Below are 20,421 nucleotides of genomic sequence, written 5' to 3'. Positions count from 1 at the left end.
AAGCATTAGAGAAACTCGTAAGTGTATAAATAATTATAAGTTTACAACGTATTTATAAAATCTTTACGCAAGCGTTAACGACAACCATACATATATCCATTGTCGAATCATAAAGATTTTAGTGAGTGTCGGAAGAGTTCCATTTTATTTTTTTTGAAAATGAAGAAGATCAATTTTTAATTAAGAAATAATTTCGAAAAACTGTATTGGGCTTCAACGCCCAACTAAAAGTTCACAATGTGGAAGCCCAATTTTAACTATACATATACTCGCAGTCTCCAATGAAAGAAAGTCTGGAGATCTAAAACCCTAGGGGAGAAGAAGGGTGTGAGAATCGCCACAATGTCGATGTCGAAGAGCTCCAAGATGCTTCAATTCATCAACTACCGCATGCGTGTCACAATCCAAGACGGCCGCCAGCTGGTCGGAAAGTTCATGGCCTTCGACCGCCACATGAACCTCGTCCTCGGCGACTGCGAGGAGTTCCGCAAGCTCCCCCCGGCCAAGGGCAAGAAGAACAACGAGGAGCGCGAGGACCGCCGCACTCTTGGGATGGTTCTCCTCCGCGGCGAAGAGGTCGTCTCCATGACCGTCGAGGGTCCGCCGCCTCAGGAAGAGTCCAGAGCCAAAGCCTCCAGCGCCGCCGCCATGGCCGGACCTGGAATCGGCCGCGGCGCCGGCAGAGGAGTCGTCGCACCACTCGCGCAGGCTCAGCCTGGTCTCTCCGGTCCGGTTCGCGGTGTCGGAGGGCCTGCTCCGGGCATGATGCAGCCTCAGATTTCTCGCCCGCCGATGAACTATCCGGCTGCGCCGGTGCTCAGGCCACCTGGTCAGATGCCTGGATATCCAGGGCAGGGGCCGCCACAGATGCCAAGAGGGCCACCGCCTTCGATGCCGCCTCCACAGTTTGCTCGCCCCGGAGGGCCGCCTCAGTTTCCAGGACCTCCACCAATGCAGTTTGCTCAGAGGCCAATGGGACCTCCTGGCCAGATGATGAGGGGTCCACCGCCGCCTGGAATGCAAGGTCCACCTCCTCGTCTTGGGATGCCTCCACCACCTGGTGGCGTTCCTGTCTATGGACCGCCTCGCGGCATGCCGCCTCCACCCAACTCTCAGAACCAGCAACAGTGATTTGGTATGTTTAACAAGTTCTGAATGTTTGGATTTCTGTTATTGTCATCTGTTCAGTTTAGTATTGAAATTCAGGGTATAATAATTTGTCGCATATGTAATGTTTGGTTATATTAATAGTGTCTGTACAGTGGAATTAAGTTTGGTTTTTGTATATTGATAATCAGTCTTGTGGTATTAGTAATGTAATAGCCTTGATAGCAGCGGAGAAAATGGCTGTTTGATAAACTCTATCAAGAAGGTTAGGTCATCTCTCCACCCGTAGGCATGTCCAATAGCTTTGGTTATGTTTATGTCTGCATTTATATACAAATGGGGCAGACAGAGACCCATCATAAAATTGACTTAAAAAAAAATACCTATTCATGTTTTAGAACAAGGTGTATAGTTGGAATGTGAAAGCACACCTCTCACAGCAGTGATTGCTCAGATGTGCATGCTGTTGCTTACATGTTTAGGTGACTTAGGTCTTTAAGTCTAGTTTTCTTTCTTAGCAGAAGTTTACAAATTTCTCTTTCTATTTAGGATGTGGATTGGTGAAAGCTCTGTTGTATAAGGGCGCTACTCTTCTGAGACTGTAGTTCTTTGGTGTGTTCTATATTGGTAATGAGAATGGAAATGCACGAATTGTTCGAGGAACAACCTGATTTACTCAATGCACTGGTACCAATAAAATCCTTTCTAATATCAAATCATATCATCTTATATTCCAGACCTGCACATTTCAGTCCATGATATAGGACCTTTAACACAACATCTCAAATTCTCAACTCTGCTTATATAGAAGAATAATCTACATTTGCATTTCAGTATCAGTTTGGTTTATGCAAAAGATTTGGTAAGTACCACCTTATCTAGGAGTTGTAGTTAGCTTAAACTCTCTAATACTTTTACTGTTTTCTAAACTTAGCTGATTTTACATGTTCTAGTATGAATTGAGCTGGATCTGTTGTCTACTAAACTTGTATGCACAATCTGTTCTGTTGGTTTATTCTCTTCTTGTACTAAAGTTGACTTTATCCTTTTTCTTGGGCAGGCATGAACATGTTATGATCAAAAGGGTTTCCAAGTGGTGTTGAAGCTGGACATTTTCAATCTGGATTCAGTTTTCTAAATGAGAATGAGCCTGTCTGAATATAGTACTTTTGGCATTACTATGATGTATCAGAATATTGATCTAGTTATTTGTATGTGATGATGATGATTAGAATTTGGTTTGCCCTTTACAGTTCGGCACTATACATCCCTTTTGTTTTTTTTATCCTGCTCTGTTGTGTTGGTGATCAGGTTGTAGTTGCAATCAGGTATTCAGGTGCATCGGAAGCCTTGTCCAGTGTTTTGGGTAGTATTCAACTATTCATCCACAAATTTATTCAAATTGAACCGACTTTGGTGCAATTAGAAGATGAATATCTTGAGATGAATCAATTCCATCTACTCAAATATGAGGGAAAAGAAAAAAAAACTGTTCGGAATTCGGTCCAGATAGCATTCTCAGTTTCTCACCATTGTCTACTCGTAAGATACATGTGTAATCAAAGAATATTATGTCAGACTGATACACGATGAATAGAGAATGGAGCTACACCAAATTCCAACATTTACAATTTCACATTTGCCTATCACTGACTTTAAATAAGCATTAAGCAAAGCTTGGGTCAGAAACAAAATCTGCCGTCCATTATAACAAAAAAGCAAAGCAGAAAATCGGTTGGAAAATTCTTTTGGTAAACCTATTGCACTATAAACCAATGCAGAATATGGGCAGAAAGATCACTGCAGATGATATTAAAGGAAATTTGAGGCGGAATGTATCCTATTTACGCAATCGAAAACAAGTTGCCTTCAGATTAGTCTCAGTTCATACTCGCCAGCCATTGTTATGTATCTCACCCATGGAAGAGCCTGATATCCACTTTTCTCGATGATTTTCAGGTAACGAACCTATACAATACAATTGGCAGATGAGCACTTTCATTTTTAGTAATCACAGCAAGAATTCCATTCATTGGAAATAATGATGTTAATAACGCACCTGAATTCCTGAGACCGTAAAATACGGTATCTCAAACTTCACACGGATTGGAGCTTTTCTTTCTGGAACCGCATCTTCAGCAACAATACTAGGAAGCCTAAACTCAGCCCTCAACATATACTCCTACATAGTTTTATTTACGAAAGTATAATTTAAAATGTCGGAAGGTGTTTGAACAATAACTATATGGAATGTGAACAACAGAATATTGAACTAGAAACCAAGTCTCACCTTATTACCAGGAAAAGATTTTATTTTCCAGACTAAAGCATCCCTCTCAGGAGCATATGCAGCAGATCCCATTGACGTGCGGACAATTGGATTTGTCGCATCAGCAGGAACAGGCAAATCAATTTCAACATTTGTAGCCGTGCTGTACAAAGTCAACAGAGCTTACAGTAAGAAAAACTAACAGTGGTACTCATGGATGTCTTGACGAGTTGGTGGTCTTGCTAAGCTTCTCAAATTTGTAACTTAGAGCCCAAATCATTTTCTCTAATTGATTCGAGAAAACCTTTCATTTTACTAATCCCAATATAGAAAGAAGAAACTGTTAAAATCTAAGAAAATCCATCAAGCAAACATATTAAAATACAGAAGATGGTCAATGCTTTTACCTACGCTCCTTATACTGGCTCCTTGCCTTTACCGTGAATTCAATACGACTTCTAGAATGATTTTCAACTTGTGCTTCCACCCAGATAAGAGGTTTCACCTGAAAATGTTATGGAAAAGTAAATAATATTTTCTCCTTCATTTTCCCTTAGAGAAATGTAAGGGAAAGTCACTAGAAATGTGAAGAACTGGAAATATACCTGAGTACTGAGTCTATATGTCATCAAATCAAATGCTCCATCAGGGGGTATAAAGGAAATAGTGCGGTCATTTTCAAATCGAGCCAAACGCACACACCTAACAAGGTGGAGTAAAAGTAAATGGTAAAGGGTACAGGTATATGAAACGGCAGTAACATGATTAGCTTATAACAATTATTCTAATGAACAAGATTAACATATGTGAAGCAGCAGATACACAAAATAGCTATATGATGAGGAAGAAACAAACTATAACGACATAGACGATATAGGTACAACAGTGAACATACTGATGGAACTTGATATCATCCAGATCAATGGCTTTCCCTTTTGTTGTTCGACCTTGTGCCTCCAGCAAAACTCTATCGTTTAGTCCAAGCTTACACTCGGGCATCCCACTGGAGAAAATAAAACCAAGTTTATCACATCAGTGTGTTGCATAAAGGTACTTTTTTGAAACACAAGTAAACAATGAAATTCCAAGGGCCAGACTCAATTCTATTAGCAATAGTAAAAATTGACTAAATATTCATTTATGAAGCTCATCATAACCTATATAAACCCTTAGTAATTGGGTGAAATTTAGGTCGATCAGTATCCAGTGCCCTAATTCAATATGTATGGCTTAACAAATATCAATCATGCTGAAAAAATATTGTCAACCTAATGGATGATGGTTTGGCCACAGACCATGATAATAAGGCAGGTAAATTGACTTTTGTAGCAATTTACAGAAGCTAAGTCCTAAAGTTTGTCTAGATAAAATGTTGGAACTTATAAGAAGAGAAGTAAGTCACACACCTCAAATATGTTCTCATCTTTAGCGCCCCAACAACATCTGACCGTATTATTTGTCCATTGCTGTTGACAAGTATGTTGACACTTTCCACCACATCCAGGAAGACCTGAAGAAAAGAAGATGCAGATCCATGATACCCCACACATGGTTAACTAATTAATGATAAACGTGCAGAGAGGATCAACCTACTTCGTTCTTCTTATATCGTAACCCTTCACTGCGCCAAGACACAGCATTTGTGACTGCCATGGGAGGACGTTGTGTAGCCTCCATCCTGTAGGCATCCGTCTTGATAAATTCACTAAGAATCTTTGCTTCAGTGTATTGTGGGAAACCAAAGTCCATAATTTCATCGAGCAGCTCGTACTGTCAACCACACAACACCATCATTAGCATACACCACTGTATTAAAATTGTCTCCAAATTCTATCTATGCAACATCTTACAAGTCAATTACCACTACGACAAAATTGTCTCTGAGAGACTCCTCTTCTAGCTCTTCAAAATAATGCTTGAATACCTGCACACATAAACAAAAACAAAAACACGAAAAATCAAAATGAGGCAAATGACATTAATGAAAATGCAAAAGCACAGCTACTAAGAGTGTGTTACATCAACTACACGGTGCAGAAACAGCACTAGGCTAGCAGCATTGCAGTTCTGCCGCGACGCGATCATCAAGTAGATATTGTTGTGCTGTACAAACATGTAGCTGACTCCGTTGTCATACACAACTGGATCTTGCGACTGCTGATCGCCCTGAAATGAGATCAAAATTTCCACCAAAATTCAATATTTCAATTCAATTCAGCTAAAATATAAAGCTTCAAAAAGTTGAATACTCCATTTCAAAATGAATCCGAAGCATAATTTCAATTGAAAGTGAATCACACAGAGAGAAGGGATTGACCTCTTTGTCGATGAACTTGGTGAAGAAACGCTCGGCCTGAGCAGCAGAGACATCGCCACGGTAGTCGCGCCAAATCAAAACTCGGCCTTTGATGTCTAGCAGGAAAAGCGCCGAGGCGGCGCTGGCCATTTGATTCGAGATCGGGAAATGGATCCGATCACCCAGCTCAGCTCAGCTCAGCTATATATCTCTCTCCGTCCCGCCTCTCTGGTTTTCTTCTGGTTTCTTATGTCATGCTGACGTCTGGAATAGCGACCAATGGGAAATGAGGAAGATGATGATGATGATGATATTTCAGAGCTTGAGAATGAGTTTGGTTTCAGGCAAATTTGAGCTGGCGACTCTGAAGGAATGGAATTCAATTCATTTTTGCTTTCAATGGAGACCTGGGTTGATTCAAGTGCTGTGCATACCCACGCACGTGCTCCAAATTTTGATCAACAATCACCTGGGCCTATTGGGCTGCAAAACTACTACTTACCACAGCCTAATATTTATCCCTATGTTGTAATCTTCGCAATTGGTTGACTGGCTGAGTTGGTAAGAAGTTAGTGTTGAGAATATACATCCTACATTGGGAATTGAAATTTAATTTGTGGGTTTATAAGAATTTGGGTCACTCCATCTATTGTCAATTGGTTTTAAATGTGAATCTTAAATCACTTTATCATAGTATCATAGCGAGTTATCCAAATCCACAAGCCCAAATGGCCACACGTACTTCACGTCACCCAAAATGTTGTTCATGTGTATGACTTGAAAATTCGTCACACGTGTCGGGCGTGTTGAGAATATACATCTCACATTGAGAATTGAGACCTAACTTGTAGATTTATAAGAGTTTGAGTCACTATCAATTGTTAATTAATTTTGGATGTGAACCACATATCACTTTTTCAGTTAGTTCGGGCATTTTCGTAGTGACGCTAATTGGAGTTGAAACCAATCTGTTGTCCTACTTAATCTATTCTCACTGAGATACCGACACTAATCGGAGTCAAATTCAGTCTATCCCTGGTGTAATGGCCCCAGCACGAATTTGTAGTAAATTTATGTCGCCAAGACTTTGCTTGCTCATTTCTCAATGGTGTATAAGTTACAACTGCAGTAGATACAAAGATTTTGGGACAGTTGAACATGGAAAAATTTAGTACACTTGTCCTACTTCTTTGATAACAGGCTGGCCAAGTGATCAAGGGACACATTCACCATTTCAATGTAGCTCAAGCGGTCATGTCGTGATTGGTCTTTCATGTTATCTTCCACTGACTAATCCACTGAAGACCTCACTCTTCCCTCCAAGTGATGCATCCCATTCTACTGAGGACAATAGAATATGAGAGAGTGATTGTACAATGTCTCGCATCTCTGGCCGGTTTATTGGATCTTCACTTGAACACCATCTTGCTATCTCTCCCATCTGCCAAGTGAAAGCATTGAGCAGGTTAGATATTTAGTATAGAAAATGTTCGAGATGATGTTTTAGCTGCACATACCTTGTAAACTTCTTCTATGGGGTAACTTCCGTTCAGATTACCATCTATTTTAGCTTCCAAAGCAATCTCTGGATCATCATCTTTGAATACTTCATATAACTGAGGATAAGAGAAAACGCACTATTTATTAATGGTCATAGCATCCCAGGTTTATTGATTCACAGAGTTCCTTTGTTGTTAAATTTAGAAGCAGCCGGCGTCTTACAATTGAGACAAGTGATCTCATCCTTTTTGGTTCTCGGTTGTCACGAACAATGGCACGCTGACCAGTTATTAGCTCACCTAAAACCACTCCAAATGCATATACATCACTCTTAGATGTCATTTGTAGCTCCCGCACCGATCTTCAGGAACAAGCAGAACAGTGGAGAGTTACTTCCATCAGCTAAGTTACATAACTTCTCTTTTTCTCAAACAGTATAACAATTAAATTTAGTACTGCAAGAGCATCAAACTTACTCAGGAGGAATGTAACCGGGTGTTCCAACCACACGAGTTGCAACAGTATCTTCTTCGTTAGACCTTTCCGCTAACCTTACTAGCCCAAAATCTGCTACCTGTGTCAACAGTCATCACTCAATGAAAACTAGAAGTGGTTTGTATAAAACAATGTCTATTACTGCTCGCATGAGAAAATACAGACGCCCAACAATGGTTGTGTCATACCTTGGCTCTGAGTCCTTCGTCAAGTAGGATATTACTCGTTTTTATATCACGGTGGACATAGCGCTTCTTCGTGTGATCATGAATGTATTCAATCCCTCTAGCAGTATCCAAGGCTATCTGTGCTCTTGCAGTCCATGAAAGTGGTTGGCGACCTGCAAGTTTCCCACTAGTACATGAACCACCAGAAATGAAAATAAAACTAAAATTGTTTTTTCAGAAGAGAAGAAAAACTAAAAACTATTTCACAAACTGATACATGTATTAAATAGTAGGATTTGTTACATACCTTTCAACAATGGATCATGAAGATGGTCATTGAGAGATCCATTCTGAACAAACTCATATACCAAACAAAGATGTTCACTTCCACTAGCATATCCCAGCAGCTCCACCTAGGAATATATAAGATTTGGTCGATTGTTAGTTTTGGTCACGAAAGGATATATAACATTTCTAATTCTATACATTTTTACTCATAAGAAATCAAATCTTGTTAGCATCTCTTCTTACCACATTGTTATGATGTATCTTGCATAACACCTTCAGCTCAGCAAAGAATTCTTTTGTTCTGGTAGATCTCATATTCTTAATTGCAACCTCTGCTTCTCCCAATATGGCAACGTAAACACATCCGTAGCCACCCTCCCCAATCTTTCTGGTATCATCGAAGTTATTCGTAGCTTCTTTGATTTCCTCCATAGTGTATACAGCCGGTTTCTCACTCTCAAAAGTTTCTGCAGCAAGATTTAAGAAATACAAGTGAACCAATTGAGGCATCAATACTGTAAGATAGATTATTTAAGACATCTCTTTACCTTCCATTTCCTTTTTAAAAAACTGTTGCTTCAGTGATGAACGTTTTTTCACACTTGAGTTCACAAGGTGCACATCATCCCCTAGGTTCCAACAGATCCTATTCCTCATGAGAATGATCACGATGAAGGTGGCTACGAAAACAACACAAACAGCTGCTACACCTATAACTACAGCCACTTTGAGTCTTTTTCCTGCTATGAACGAAAAAATTGGGTTAGCATGCACTTCATCTCCAACAGAGTATACAACTAAATTTTCAAAAAGAAAATAATCACTACCTCGATGCTCAGCTCGAATTCCATTCTTCTCCGACGGCACATACAGAACCCAACCTACATCGACAAAGCTAGGATCTGATGTAAAGTTCATATTATATATCTCAATTTCAGACTGGTATGCCTCTAAAAGCTGTCCAATTTCTGATAAAGTGTCATGTTCTTGAACTGTGTATGTCACAACCACCTGGGACTTCTTCACACACCCACACACAAGGTGTATGGAGCTCTTATTGCCTTCCACTCTCAAAGCTTGCCTGCTGAAATACTCACCTGCAACTCTCTCAAAGCTATCCCCTGGTTTAACTATATATTTGGTATCATACACATACATGTCTATGCCATCAATGTTCTTACAACTGCAAGGCACAGAGACACGATAGTCCTTTTTATTCTGACCACGGAAGTTCACAGGCTTGACGTCGGATACACTGACCGAGTAGAAATAGACTATATCTCCAATTTCATGGCCTGTATAAACGTGATACAACTCGGAATTGCAGCTCCGAATGTCATGAGAGGCAGAGCAAGTAAAAGGGTGTATCGTAGTCGATGAAGCGGAGGAGACACCAGCAGCATACAAAGTGGTCAAGATTACGAAGAAGAAGTTTAGGCAAGCCATGTCCATACTGAAATAATGATTAGCATATGTAGGAGGGCTAAGAGGAATATGCACGAGGCTTCTCGTTTTGGCTTTACTTGGTTGTCTACGCTAGAATTATCTTAAAATTATTGAACTTGCCTCCCAAAGTTGGCTTATGAGATTATATCAACAACATGCATGGACCGAGCTAGCATTAGTTTTTAAACAACTGGGGAAATTATCAAACGGTGGGTGAGCTACAGGTCGAGAGAGATCGATGACAACATCTAAACGTCAGTTATTGATACAAATTAAACATAGTGCTAGAAGCCTAGAACTACTGAAATCGACACAAATTATATAGTAGCCAGTTGATTCATTGTGCAGGTAGCTGAAGATGAAAGTCTCAAGAGACAAGGACCTGCAAGTGTGTGATGAGAATAGGGAAGGTCAGGGACAACATTGTTTCTGCTTTGTTTTCACCGCCTTGTGGATGCTCTCTGGAGTTTAATGGGTTGGATCATGTGTTGAATCTCTTTCCATGATTCGTCTCTTTCATTTTCTTCCTCTGCATGATGCAATCACTAAAGATAAAATGTATAATTCTTGTGCTCCATTCACATGATAACATTATAAAATGTATAGGCTAGCGGGCCATATCAATCACTGAGATCAATATCTCTATCCAGGACAATACAGAGTAGGTCAACCTTGTTTGGCATTTGCTTTAGGATCAAATCGGATTAGTTTTCGATAAACAGTTGAGAGGTGCACACCACAATCATTATAAGCTTAACGTGCCAGTAGTGTGATACGGAACATTAACTTATGTAAGTTATGTGATACTAACAGAATAGAATATAAATCAACCATTCCATGCTAACATTAGCCACAAGAGATAATAAGAAAATCCAAAAGCTTTGATCCAAATGACAATGCTGATTTGATAATGGAGAGACAATGACATACAGAATAACGCTTATAGGACACTCCTTTATTAACACACACTAGCATACAACACATAAAAAATGATAAAAGCATACATACAACCAACATTAACGTAACACAAAATAGCTAAACCAAAACTAGATAGGGAGAAAGAGACTCATAGAGGTCTGCCGGACATCCGAGACATTGTCTATGTGACCTTAACATCCCGAGCTCTACCACCTCCGTGAGTCTTTCCGGTCTCATGGGCCTTGTGTTCTGCTTCTTTGGGCCTTGCTCTGGACATTCTGGGTCACTTCGTCTGCCTTGCCTTGGACAGATTGGCCTACTTCATGAGCTTTCCCATGGACAGCTTGGTCGACATCATGGGCCTTTTCGGTGACACTCTGGCCCATATCTCTCGCCTTCTGCTGGCCCGTCGTGTCCTGCACACCCCGGATTGCCTGCTGTGGCAGACGCGTGCGTCTCAGATAGCTAGCCAACCACGAGAAAGACGAGAGCCCCGTGATCCCGAAAGCCCCCGAGGTCAAAATTCCGGCCACCGCTAAGCCCACGGTGACAATAGCCGGAACCAAAATCGGGCTGAAAATCACAAACAGTGGCGTCGCGAGGGCCATGCCAATGAAAGTTCCCATCAGCGTGAGGCCGGTGAGAAGTAGGAGGGTCCCACCGAGAGGAACGAGAGTGACGACGGCAATGACTTGCGAAGCGGAGGGTCCTTGTTGGGGGAGGAGGCTCTTAGCGCCCGAGGAGTACTGGATCTGCTGATCACCGCCATACTGATGCAGCTGCTGTTGCTTTGTCTGATCCGCCATTTGCTAGTACGTGTTTCCTTATTGTTTTTGCTTGCCAATATTAACTGTGTGTGAACAGTTGAGAATGAGAGAAGGGGAAATGGGGGATGAGGGAGAGGGTAGTATAGTGGAGAGTGGCGGTGAGGTGAAGCCGTGAAGGTGGTGATGAGTGTTCAAAGAATAGAGTGGAGAAGACACGTGGAGGATTGCATGCAATTTAGACTGGACTCGTGGGAGCTCGCCAAGGCGTTTGTCATCAAAGTTTTGTTGCTATGCTCGGGTACGACGCCAATGATCGATAGCGAGTCATTTTCTGGGACTTGCATCAGTTGCAAGGATAATTTCATAATTATCGATCCTATATTTAATTGTGATGTTCAATCTTTTCGTAACAATTTTAACATCAAAGCATGCGTCTAAAACGAAAAGCATGTTATAACTTGGTGATTACTTTCACATCGATCGATTGAGATCCTCGTGTATTAGCGAGGAAGACTACTAGACCAGGGCTTATAAATTAGCTCAATTTACGGTTAACTCATTTAGGAAGTGCTCGAGATGATATATAGAGGCATCACGAGTCATCACTTTCATTCATCATTTAATTTATGTCATGTTATATGAACCTACTAATAAGATTCCACAAAGACCTTATACAAATGAAATTATATGATTAAATTCATTACACTAAAATACCTAAAAGAATGAAAAACCTGATAAGTCAGTCCCTTCTAAATTGGTGGTGAAAAAACATTGAGGGGAATGAACTTATGTTGATTTTATTATTGAGGGAAGACTGGAAAAGTCAAGAGTGAACAGAGAAGAAGCAAATTTCTAAGTAGGTAAAAATGTCAATTTGCACTCAAAATTTGGCTATAATTATCAGTTTGCACCCCCAATTTGCATTTGAGTCAATTTGCCTCTTAAACTTGGTAAAAATTGCCGATTTGTACCTCATCCATTAAATTTAATGATTTTCATCTAATTTTAAATCACATTTTATGCATTTGAGGGGCAGTACTGTCATTATATATTTATTCATATTTAATAATGAAATAAATTAATATAATTACTTAAGAAGAACACTTGCTACTATGTTTTTTTATTTTTTTCGAAACATGTTATTTATTTATATATTTATTATTTTACGTGATATAGTATGTTAAAAGATATTAGAAAAATATAAATAAATACATAGAAAATTAAAAAAAATGTACATATAAAAATATATATATATATACACAACACACTATATTTGAATGGGTGTGTATGTTGAATATATAATTAGAAGTAGGGTTAAGTATGTAGAAAAAAGATGAAAATAAATAATTTGATTTAAAAAATAATCCTCCTTTTAAATAATTTTTTATTTATTTTTAAGAAAAATATAAATAGAAAATGACAAAATTACCCCTCATGTGCATGACATGTAAAGCAAAATTGGATAGAAACAGTTAAATTTAACGGAAAATGTGCAAATCGGCAATTTTTACCATATTTAGGAGGTAAATTGACTTAAATGTAAATTTGGTGTGCAAATTAACAGTTTCAGTCAAATTTGGGATGGATTTTGGCTATTTTTCCTTTTAGATAATTTAGTTAAATTTAAACTATTGATTGGAAATGCACATATTTTTAAATAACTATTGACTCGTAGAGTTAAATTTTATTAGTTTAACATTTTCTATTGTATGCATTTGAGAAGTTAAACTCATTACGTTCCCTTTGACTAGTTGTATCCATTTTAGTTTTGATTAATAAAATTTTCTCACATCGTCAAATATCTCCTAAATAACCATTCAGAATCCGCCAATGCATGCTTCCATTCACACTTCCAATTCCAAACATGTTAAATCACGCTTTTATTATAAAATCTCACCATCGGTAAGAAAATTATAGAAATCATTACCGTAATCTTAAAGCTTATCATATTCTTTAAAATGGGTACGACTCCAATGACTCTACGGAATACACTTGCAATTAAGAAGGACGTACGTATACATGCAAATTGTGGGGGTTACTGACTTACTGTCCCTTCCCACAAAAACAATTACAGGTTGAGCACTACTCAATAAGTCAGTATGTTATAAACTTTGAAAGAACGAAATGTACTTATATTCTCCATAAGATATGAAGATATATAGTAATGATTCTTCTTCAATATCTAGGTATAAGATATAGATTTTGACTTTAATAATGATTGCTCAAAGGCAGAATATGTACCAAAAGAAAGTGCAATTCTTTAACCCATAATTTGTGTTAGTTTATAATCCCATTGGTGGCCACCATCATGCTATCATCATTGGTAATCTGAAGCAAGAACTACTTTTAAGTTTATAATGAAAAGCCTAATCGGAGGGAATAATATAAAGATGTTTGCGTTAGCCACATCTCACATCAAAGTACTATATTCTAGAACTACTATATATTCAATATTACCATCCATATATCCTCAATACTTGTATATAGTTCGAGTCCTACCGAGAAAGTTCGTAACATTCTTTTTGAATATATATGTATATATAATATGTATATGCATGAACCGCTAATTTCTTTTAACTTCAATATATTCATTCGAATCAGGCCATGAATGCATTCGCGGCGCCAAATCCGTTTGGTGCATTATGAATTTATGATTATGTACCAATCAATTGTGATATCTTCCATGTTATTTGGATCCTACCTTGTGATATATTGTCTCTGTTTAATTATCAAAAGCTCTTGTGAACCAAAACAGTTCTCCGCTTCCTTTTAATGGATATTGTTCACAAGCGTTGGATATATATTCTATGTTCTGTTGAAAGAAGCATCCAATCAACAACCGGGCTGTAGAGAATTTAGAAAGTGATGACTCAACGAGTTTATGGTATTGCTGATGAAAGATTTCACTTAATTAGGCAGGCATCTGTTACTTTACTAGTTGATGGCATGCATTGCATAATCAGTTAGAAATAAAATATATCTGCTGAGAGCCTGAAATGAATACTAGAGTACGGTTTTGGAAATTGAAGACAGAAAAATGGATCGAGGAGAGGAAGATGATGATATTGATGTATTGAACTAGCTCAAGACGTGATTGCAAGGCCTGCATGTTAAAGAGATCTTACATAATGCAAATCTGCAGGATAGAGCTAATTTTGCTCATGTCTAAGCAAACAGAATAACTTTCTGTTAGGCCAAACCAATTTTTCTAATTCATTCTCTTGCTGATCAATTGTGGTATGACCGTATGACACATGTCAATTCTACAATATAGTGCGTACTTTGCCTACCTACGTGTTTATCATATATTCATTAGTCATATTCGATCTCAAATTGTGATGTAGTTTTACGGAAGTAAATTATGTTGTTTCTAACTTAACTACGATGGGTGGAATACCGCCCATGTCATCCTAAAACGTTAGCAGATGTCTTTGGCGCGCATACGTTGGCTAGATATATCTGACTGCCAACTCTTGTTTTTTAATGTTACAAATAAAGAAAGAACGAATAAAGAAAAATATAATTATCCATCAACCAACAAAAAAACAGCTAAAGAAAATGAAAATTAGGAAAACCTAATCGATCTCTATTACACTGACACACTATAAAATCTGTAATTGAATCCCACCAGGTAAAACCATATAAATAAGCACCGCAATTAGTGGGAGCATTAGTAGCTTGATTGCCCTCACGAAAAATATGGCTCGATATAAAATGTATTTGGAAGATACGATGCAAGCAATTGGACAATTTCATACGAAGATTTCAATGAACTAAATGAGGAAACTGGAGATAAAGAATAATAAGAAAAGAGTCCACCCATAACCATAAGAACTTCCAATCTCTTACTCTAGCTCGTTAAAAAGCCTTAATGACCGCCATGACTTCTGCATTAACTGAACTAGGGACATCAAGAGTATAAGAAAAAGCACTTAAAACTGAACATATGTACTCTATAAACACAACCATAGCCTGATTTATTAGAACTAATTTTCCATGTTTTATCGGGATTAACCTTGACTGCCAACCTAACATCTAGAACTTTAAATGAAACATTTAGAACCCTAGCATTATTAAACTATAAATTCGAACTAACCTAAGCTGAAACAGTCGAGCTTAAACATTTTCAAGTGATTGTACGTATATTTCATCTTGACATTCGATCTTATGATCGAGTAGCCCAGTAAACCTGTCATCATTCAAACTCATGACCTTTCCTCAGAGTGGCAATGTCACCGTAGGGGTCCGGGGGTTCCACTCTCTTTACTCCGATAATCGAATGTGGTGGTGGCCTGATGGGGCTGATTGGCTGAGAACACATATAGAATTTGCTGTGGGAGCCGCAGAGAAATTAATAGAACCCCCACGTCCTGTTGTCTTGTTTGTCCTTTGTACTTTGTAGTAAACTACTAAAGAAATCGCAAAGCGCAAACCCCTCTGCAACATTAAAATCCTCTTTTATTTCACCACAACCACAACCACAACCAGCAGCAGCAGAAAAAGCAACAACGAAGCTCCGAAGTTGCTTGTTTTGCACGACTTCGAAGATTGATGGGTGGGTTATGGACGATTTCATTATGACAAAGCCAAAAGTAAGAGAGCAGAAAATAAAACGAAGGCTACTTCACTGATCAGATTATCAAAAAGCCATACTTGTTCCGGTCCACTGTACAGAATTGAGGGCCCTAGCTCCTCAACCCACAGTTTGACAAGTTGACACAGTACTTCTACTGTTAATACACCAAGAACTTGAAGATGTGAGGTGGAAATTATTGAGACTGATCAGATCGACAGAATAGCTAGCAGACCAGAAGATCGGATTTGGTTCACCAAAAATTCCAAGGAAGAAAAAGGTGATCGAGGTTGGCTTAAGATTTTGGTGATCTCGAGGAAGGTCGCTAGCTGAGTGTGAGAGAATGGACGTGACTCTTATTTTCTGTAGCTGCTTCAGAATACAATTACACTGTTCGCTGATGACCCAGAACAAAACCAAAAGCACATCAATCCCTCTGTTTCAGTTGTGTTTGATCGTGTGAACGTACGTATCACGTGTTAGCGAGCCTTAGAGAGAGAAAGAGAGAGACTGAGAGTTCTTAATACCATTTTTTTCTTGATTTCTATGTGTAAAATCTTTGGAGAGGACTGACAAAATGGGGTAGGGAAGAAAGGAAAAGAAAAGGATGGCCAGACAGAATGAACATAATACGAGAACTTACTCCAACTGTTTGATTTGGATTAGAATCGACTTGAATGAGGAAATTTAGATCGATCAAAGTCACCCTCTATTTCCGAGACAGAATGTATGCTAAGAACCCTTTGTTTGACCCGAAACCACGATTTATTTTGCAGAAGTTTAGGGTTTAGAAGGAAACTAGAGATTTATGCGCTGTGCACGAACTTCTGAGCAATCATCATAGTTGTTCGTTTGGGAACGTTTGTAAAACCCTAACCCTAGTTTGTTCTGTGCTCACTAGGAACAAAAATCTAGGGTTTATCCCACTTAATTGTTGACCTCAGCATGTTGTAATTATTAGTTTATAACTTAACTATATGTGTGAGACGGTAAATATATCCGTCTAATGACTTGATAGTTGAGACTCTTTTATGTCCAAGGTCTCACTGTGTCTGTTTTATCTGGTAAATTTTTTTGGGGTTCGTACGGGACTCTTCATTGTTTTAGGTGTGGGATCCAATGAAGGGGAGAGATACTGTAGTACATTAAATTAATTTTACTGTTTCAGGGTTGCAGTCATATATCTCCGACTATATATGGAATATAAATGGGAGGTGGAGAGCGAGCTGTGGTTCAGAAGAAAAAGAACTCAACTCCGAAAGCACGAGAGATTTACAGTATCCTTGCCAATTTGAAAGCAATAGATAGTCACAATACGAACAATAAAGCAACAGATTCACACTGTAGTAACAGGTAAACACTACATGACTACAATTGAAAAGAGTAGGAGTATGCAATTGCAAGCACAAAAGGCTGAGAGACACTGTTCTTCCTTCTGGTACCCGCAATTTCCCATGCCAATAGTATTAGAGTGTCAATAACTCAGTATTGAATTAATTATATCATTTTGATAAGTTCCTCATTACGACTTTTTAGATATGATTTAATCTTGGAAAAACAAAATGAAGCTAAGGCCAAGGCTACTCTCAAATCTCAATTATTTCAAACAATATTTTAAAAAAAAAGAGGCAAAATGACAATGAGAATGTCATCTTCCAATTGAAAATGATATAAACTGTGCTGGAATATTGTTTTTCGTTATATTATTCTATTGAAAATTCGATCTTCAAGCTACTCACACTAAAATATATATAAAAGAAAACTCTATTAGAGTAGAAACAGTAAGTTTCAAATTTTCTAAATAGTTTAAAGAATTAATTTTAGTTTACCTCCTAAATTTTACACCTAAAATCAGTTCACCCCTTAAATTTTTATTTTAATCAGTTCATTTCATATACTTTCAAATAACATCAAAAAAAGATAAAATTCAGATTTTCTTAGTTAAAATATGATAAAAAAAAACTATTAAAAGAATGCTTCAAATCATATATGCTAGACCAAAAACAAAATTCTCAATAATTTTACAACACCGAAGCTATAAAATTAGGTCTCATAGCATAATTATCGATATAATTCATATAAAATCCTATATTTAGGCTCAAGAATCCTCTTTAACTATCATGATCAAATAAATTAACAATTAATTCGATCATCTTATACAATCAAACAAATCAAAACCGCAATTGGCTTCCAAGAGAACAATCACTGACGGAGAATGTCAACCCCAAATAAGCAGCATGCGCATGCCTTTCAGAGATGCACTACATAATATACTTTAGGAGAGAATAAGAGATCTAGTAGCCACACTAAATGCCTTATTTAGGTCCCAAATCCCACGCTGTAACACTGCAATCGACATGAAATACCTATAAATTATTGGATTTTAAAGAAGATTGTTTGGAACTGAACACATGAAGAGCCGTATGAAAACGATCATCGTCTGGCTAGAAGAGTAGTACTAGTACTACACGTGAGGCTAGCTATAAACGCGATGAGTACTACTTACTAAACAGATACTAATGGAGAAACCCTACTCAATTGGGCTTTACTTATTTACCTTTTGTGAATGCATGTGAGAGCCTCTCTCTCCCTTCTTAAATCTCAACTCAATCATCACACTCTTCCCTCTCCTCCTCCCCCTCCTTCATTTATGTGATCACCGGAGGTACGGTTTTGAAGATCAACATTCCATGGGATATTATAAGGAACCTGGAAATTAGCTGCAGGAGGAGGAATTGCCGCACCACCTTGCTGATAAAACTGGTGATGATCAATAGACCTTCTCCGAGGAGCCATTTGCTGTTGAATCACCGGATTCATCCCCGGGGTCGCTATGATTTCATTGCAGGCATAGCGGATGAGATCGGCATTGGCAGCGTCGAGTTCCTTCTGGAGCCTCTGGACCTGTCTCTGGAGGAAGGAAATGGCTCCAACGCAACCGTAAACCGGGTCCCTGACTCGTGCCTCTGCTTCATAGGCTAGGGAGTTGACGGCGTCTTCCCGCTGGTGAGGGAGGAGGTCGTTGAGGAGCTTGGTGACGTTGCTGGCTCCAAAGATCTTGTGGACGTTGGCGAACTTTTGGGGCTCCTCCGGTGGGAAGTAAGGTGCGAAAATGCAGCCGAGCATGCATTTGCGCCTCAAGAACTTGCAGGCAGCACAAGGTGAGTTGTAGGAGGAGCTGGATGAAGAAGCCATATTCCACTGCATGATCAAATGATTTTGGTTTAAAGTTACTTCCTCAGCTCAAAGTAAGAGAAGCCATACTCTCTCTCTCTCTCTCTCTCTCTCTCTCTCTCTCTCAAATTGGTTTAGAACATATAATCATGCTGCAACTACATATTTTATTTAAATGAATCAGAACATGAATTCCTGAAGTTTCTCCTCTTGCATTACAACAAGTCTCAGTTCTTGGAGGAATAGAAACACCGGTTTATCCAAAAAAAAAAACATAAAAGACAGAAAAAAAGAAAGACAGACAGACACTGATTTTGCAATTTCCATCCCGTTAAATTAAAACCCCGGTAATTGCTAATCCATGCATATGAGCGCTTGTATCTGATATATAGTTGTTTTGGCTTAATTTCTTTATGGCTCTCAATTTTCTGATGAGAAAAGAATATAACTTATATATATTGATCTTACATGTGCCTCAGTGCCTGGATCGCTCTTGATTTGGTTTTTTGCATGTTTCCTTAATTTTGGTTTTCAATTTTGTCTTGTGTTAATTTTATCCAGTCTCATTCTCTTTCTCTATCTCTGTTTCACCCACCACTCTCACTCATAAAAGGATTAGTGAGAAGAAGTCAGGAAAGATGCATAAAAACATATCAATTATACGACGATCATGATCATATATATATTTCCAAATTAGTTAAGCTGGAGATCTCACTTGTGCAACTGACCCACAATTGACACATCTTAATCGAGCGATCTGTTAATGGTTGAAGAACATAATTGAAAAAGCAGTTCAAGTTTTAACCCAAGAGACCGATCTGCTAATATATATGATCATTTTAGCCTTCTGCTTCACTCGAAAAAGGAAATAACAAACTTAAGAGAAAGAAAAGGCTAGATGAAGATAATAGATAAGCTACACATGATTGTTTACTTACTTAACTGTGTTTGGATCTATATTTCTCTGATGAAATGAATGTCAGACAAGGAGAATTACATATACCTTTGTTATCTCTCTAGCTGTGCAGGAGCTCTTGCAAGTACTTATGAGCTAGTTTTAAGCTGCTGTTCTTAAATTTGTTCTTCCAAGAATTATATGTGCACTGGCCTTAAATTAGCCAATGAAAGGGAAAGACATCAGAGATATGAGAGGAAACCCTAATTGGGTGGGATAAGGGGCGAAAGAGATCGAAGAGAGAGATAGGGCCGAGAGAGAGAGAGAGAGAGAGATCAGAAATCTGCAAGTTCAGTGACAAAAAGGTAATGGGAGAGAGAGGAGTAAGGTGAAGAGTATTTAGTAGATGGAGAATGAAATGAGTGAAGGCAAAAGACAAAGTAATAAATTAAATGGCAGGGTACACCCCTAAGAAAGAATGACTATATATGACCCTGCATCTAATAATAATTTCAGTATAGTTAAG

At 38.5% G+C, this 20,421-nt stretch overlaps 5 protein-coding genes across 6 annotated transcripts; 1 reads left to right on the top strand and 4 right to left on the bottom strand.

The window, feature by feature from the left end:
• The first annotated feature begins 300 nt into the window (after nt 1-300).
• LOC126794395 (uncharacterized) lies at nt 301-2,343 on the top strand. Its single transcript, XM_050521104.1, has 2 exons — nt 301-1,135; nt 2,168-2,343. The coding sequence occupies exon 1, from the start codon at nt 343-345 to the stop codon at nt 1,129-1,131; it is 789 nt and encodes a 262-aa protein (XP_050377061.1). The 5' UTR covers nt 301-342; the 3' UTR covers nt 1,132-1,135; nt 2,168-2,343.
• A 549-nt stretch (nt 2,344-2,892) lies between these two features.
• Nucleotides 2,893-6,060, bottom strand: LOC126793726 (AP-1 complex subunit mu-2-like). Of its 2 annotated transcripts, none has more exons than XM_050520333.1 (11): nt 5,694-6,060; nt 5,396-5,542; nt 5,238-5,300; nt 4,970-5,146; nt 4,783-4,886; nt 4,272-4,379; nt 3,982-4,078; nt 3,784-3,881; nt 3,398-3,539; nt 3,167-3,289; nt 2,893-3,075 (listed from the first exon to the last, which is right to left on the bottom strand). In XM_050520333.1, the coding sequence occupies exons 1-11, from the start codon at nt 5,820-5,822 to the stop codon at nt 2,977-2,979; spliced, it is 1,287 nt and encodes a 428-aa protein (XP_050376290.1). In that variant the 5' UTR covers nt 5,823-6,060; the 3' UTR covers nt 2,893-2,976. The 2 variants fall into 2 exon arrangements, with proteins under 2 accessions (XP_050376290.1, XP_050376291.1); XM_050520334.1 differs by having other exon boundaries at nt 5,238-5,291.
• A 698-nt stretch (nt 6,061-6,758) lies between these two features.
• LOC126795141 (lysM domain receptor-like kinase 3) lies at nt 6,759-9,574 on the bottom strand. The gene is made up of 9 exons (XM_050521966.1): nt 8,950-9,574; nt 8,671-8,862; nt 8,366-8,589; nt 8,142-8,247; nt 7,856-8,007; nt 7,649-7,746; nt 7,395-7,533; nt 7,190-7,288; nt 6,759-7,113 (listed from the first exon to the last, which is right to left on the bottom strand). The coding sequence occupies exons 1-9, from the start codon at nt 9,572-9,574 to the stop codon at nt 6,949-6,951; spliced, it is 1,800 nt and encodes a 599-aa protein (XP_050377923.1). The 3' UTR covers nt 6,759-6,948.
• Nucleotides 9,575-10,667: 1,093 nt separating this feature from the next.
• On the bottom strand, nt 10,668-11,292 carry LOC126795374 (oleosin H2-like). Its single transcript, XM_050522221.1, is given in 2 exon segments — nt 10,668-10,742; nt 10,744-11,292. Coding segments are annotated over 2 exon segments (624 nt in total).
• A 6,753-nt stretch (nt 11,293-18,045) lies between these two features.
• Nucleotides 18,046-20,179, bottom strand: LOC126794268 (protein LATERAL ORGAN BOUNDARIES-like). Its single transcript, XM_050520932.1, has 2 exons — nt 20,004-20,179; nt 18,046-19,027 (listed from the first exon to the last, which is right to left on the bottom strand). The coding sequence occupies exon 2, from the start codon at nt 19,019-19,021 to the stop codon at nt 18,440-18,442; it is 582 nt and encodes a 193-aa protein (XP_050376889.1). The 5' UTR covers nt 19,022-19,027; nt 20,004-20,179; the 3' UTR covers nt 18,046-18,439.
• Between the last annotated feature and the right edge of the window lie 242 nt (nt 20,180-20,421).

The sequence above is a fragment of the Argentina anserina genome, chromosome 5 (assembly GCF_933775445.1).
Source record: "Argentina anserina chromosome 5, drPotAnse1.1, whole genome shotgun sequence".
Taxonomy (NCBI): Eukaryota; Viridiplantae; Streptophyta; class Magnoliopsida; order Rosales; family Rosaceae; genus Argentina; species Argentina anserina.
This window is presented reverse-complemented; position numbering and strand designations above follow the sequence as displayed.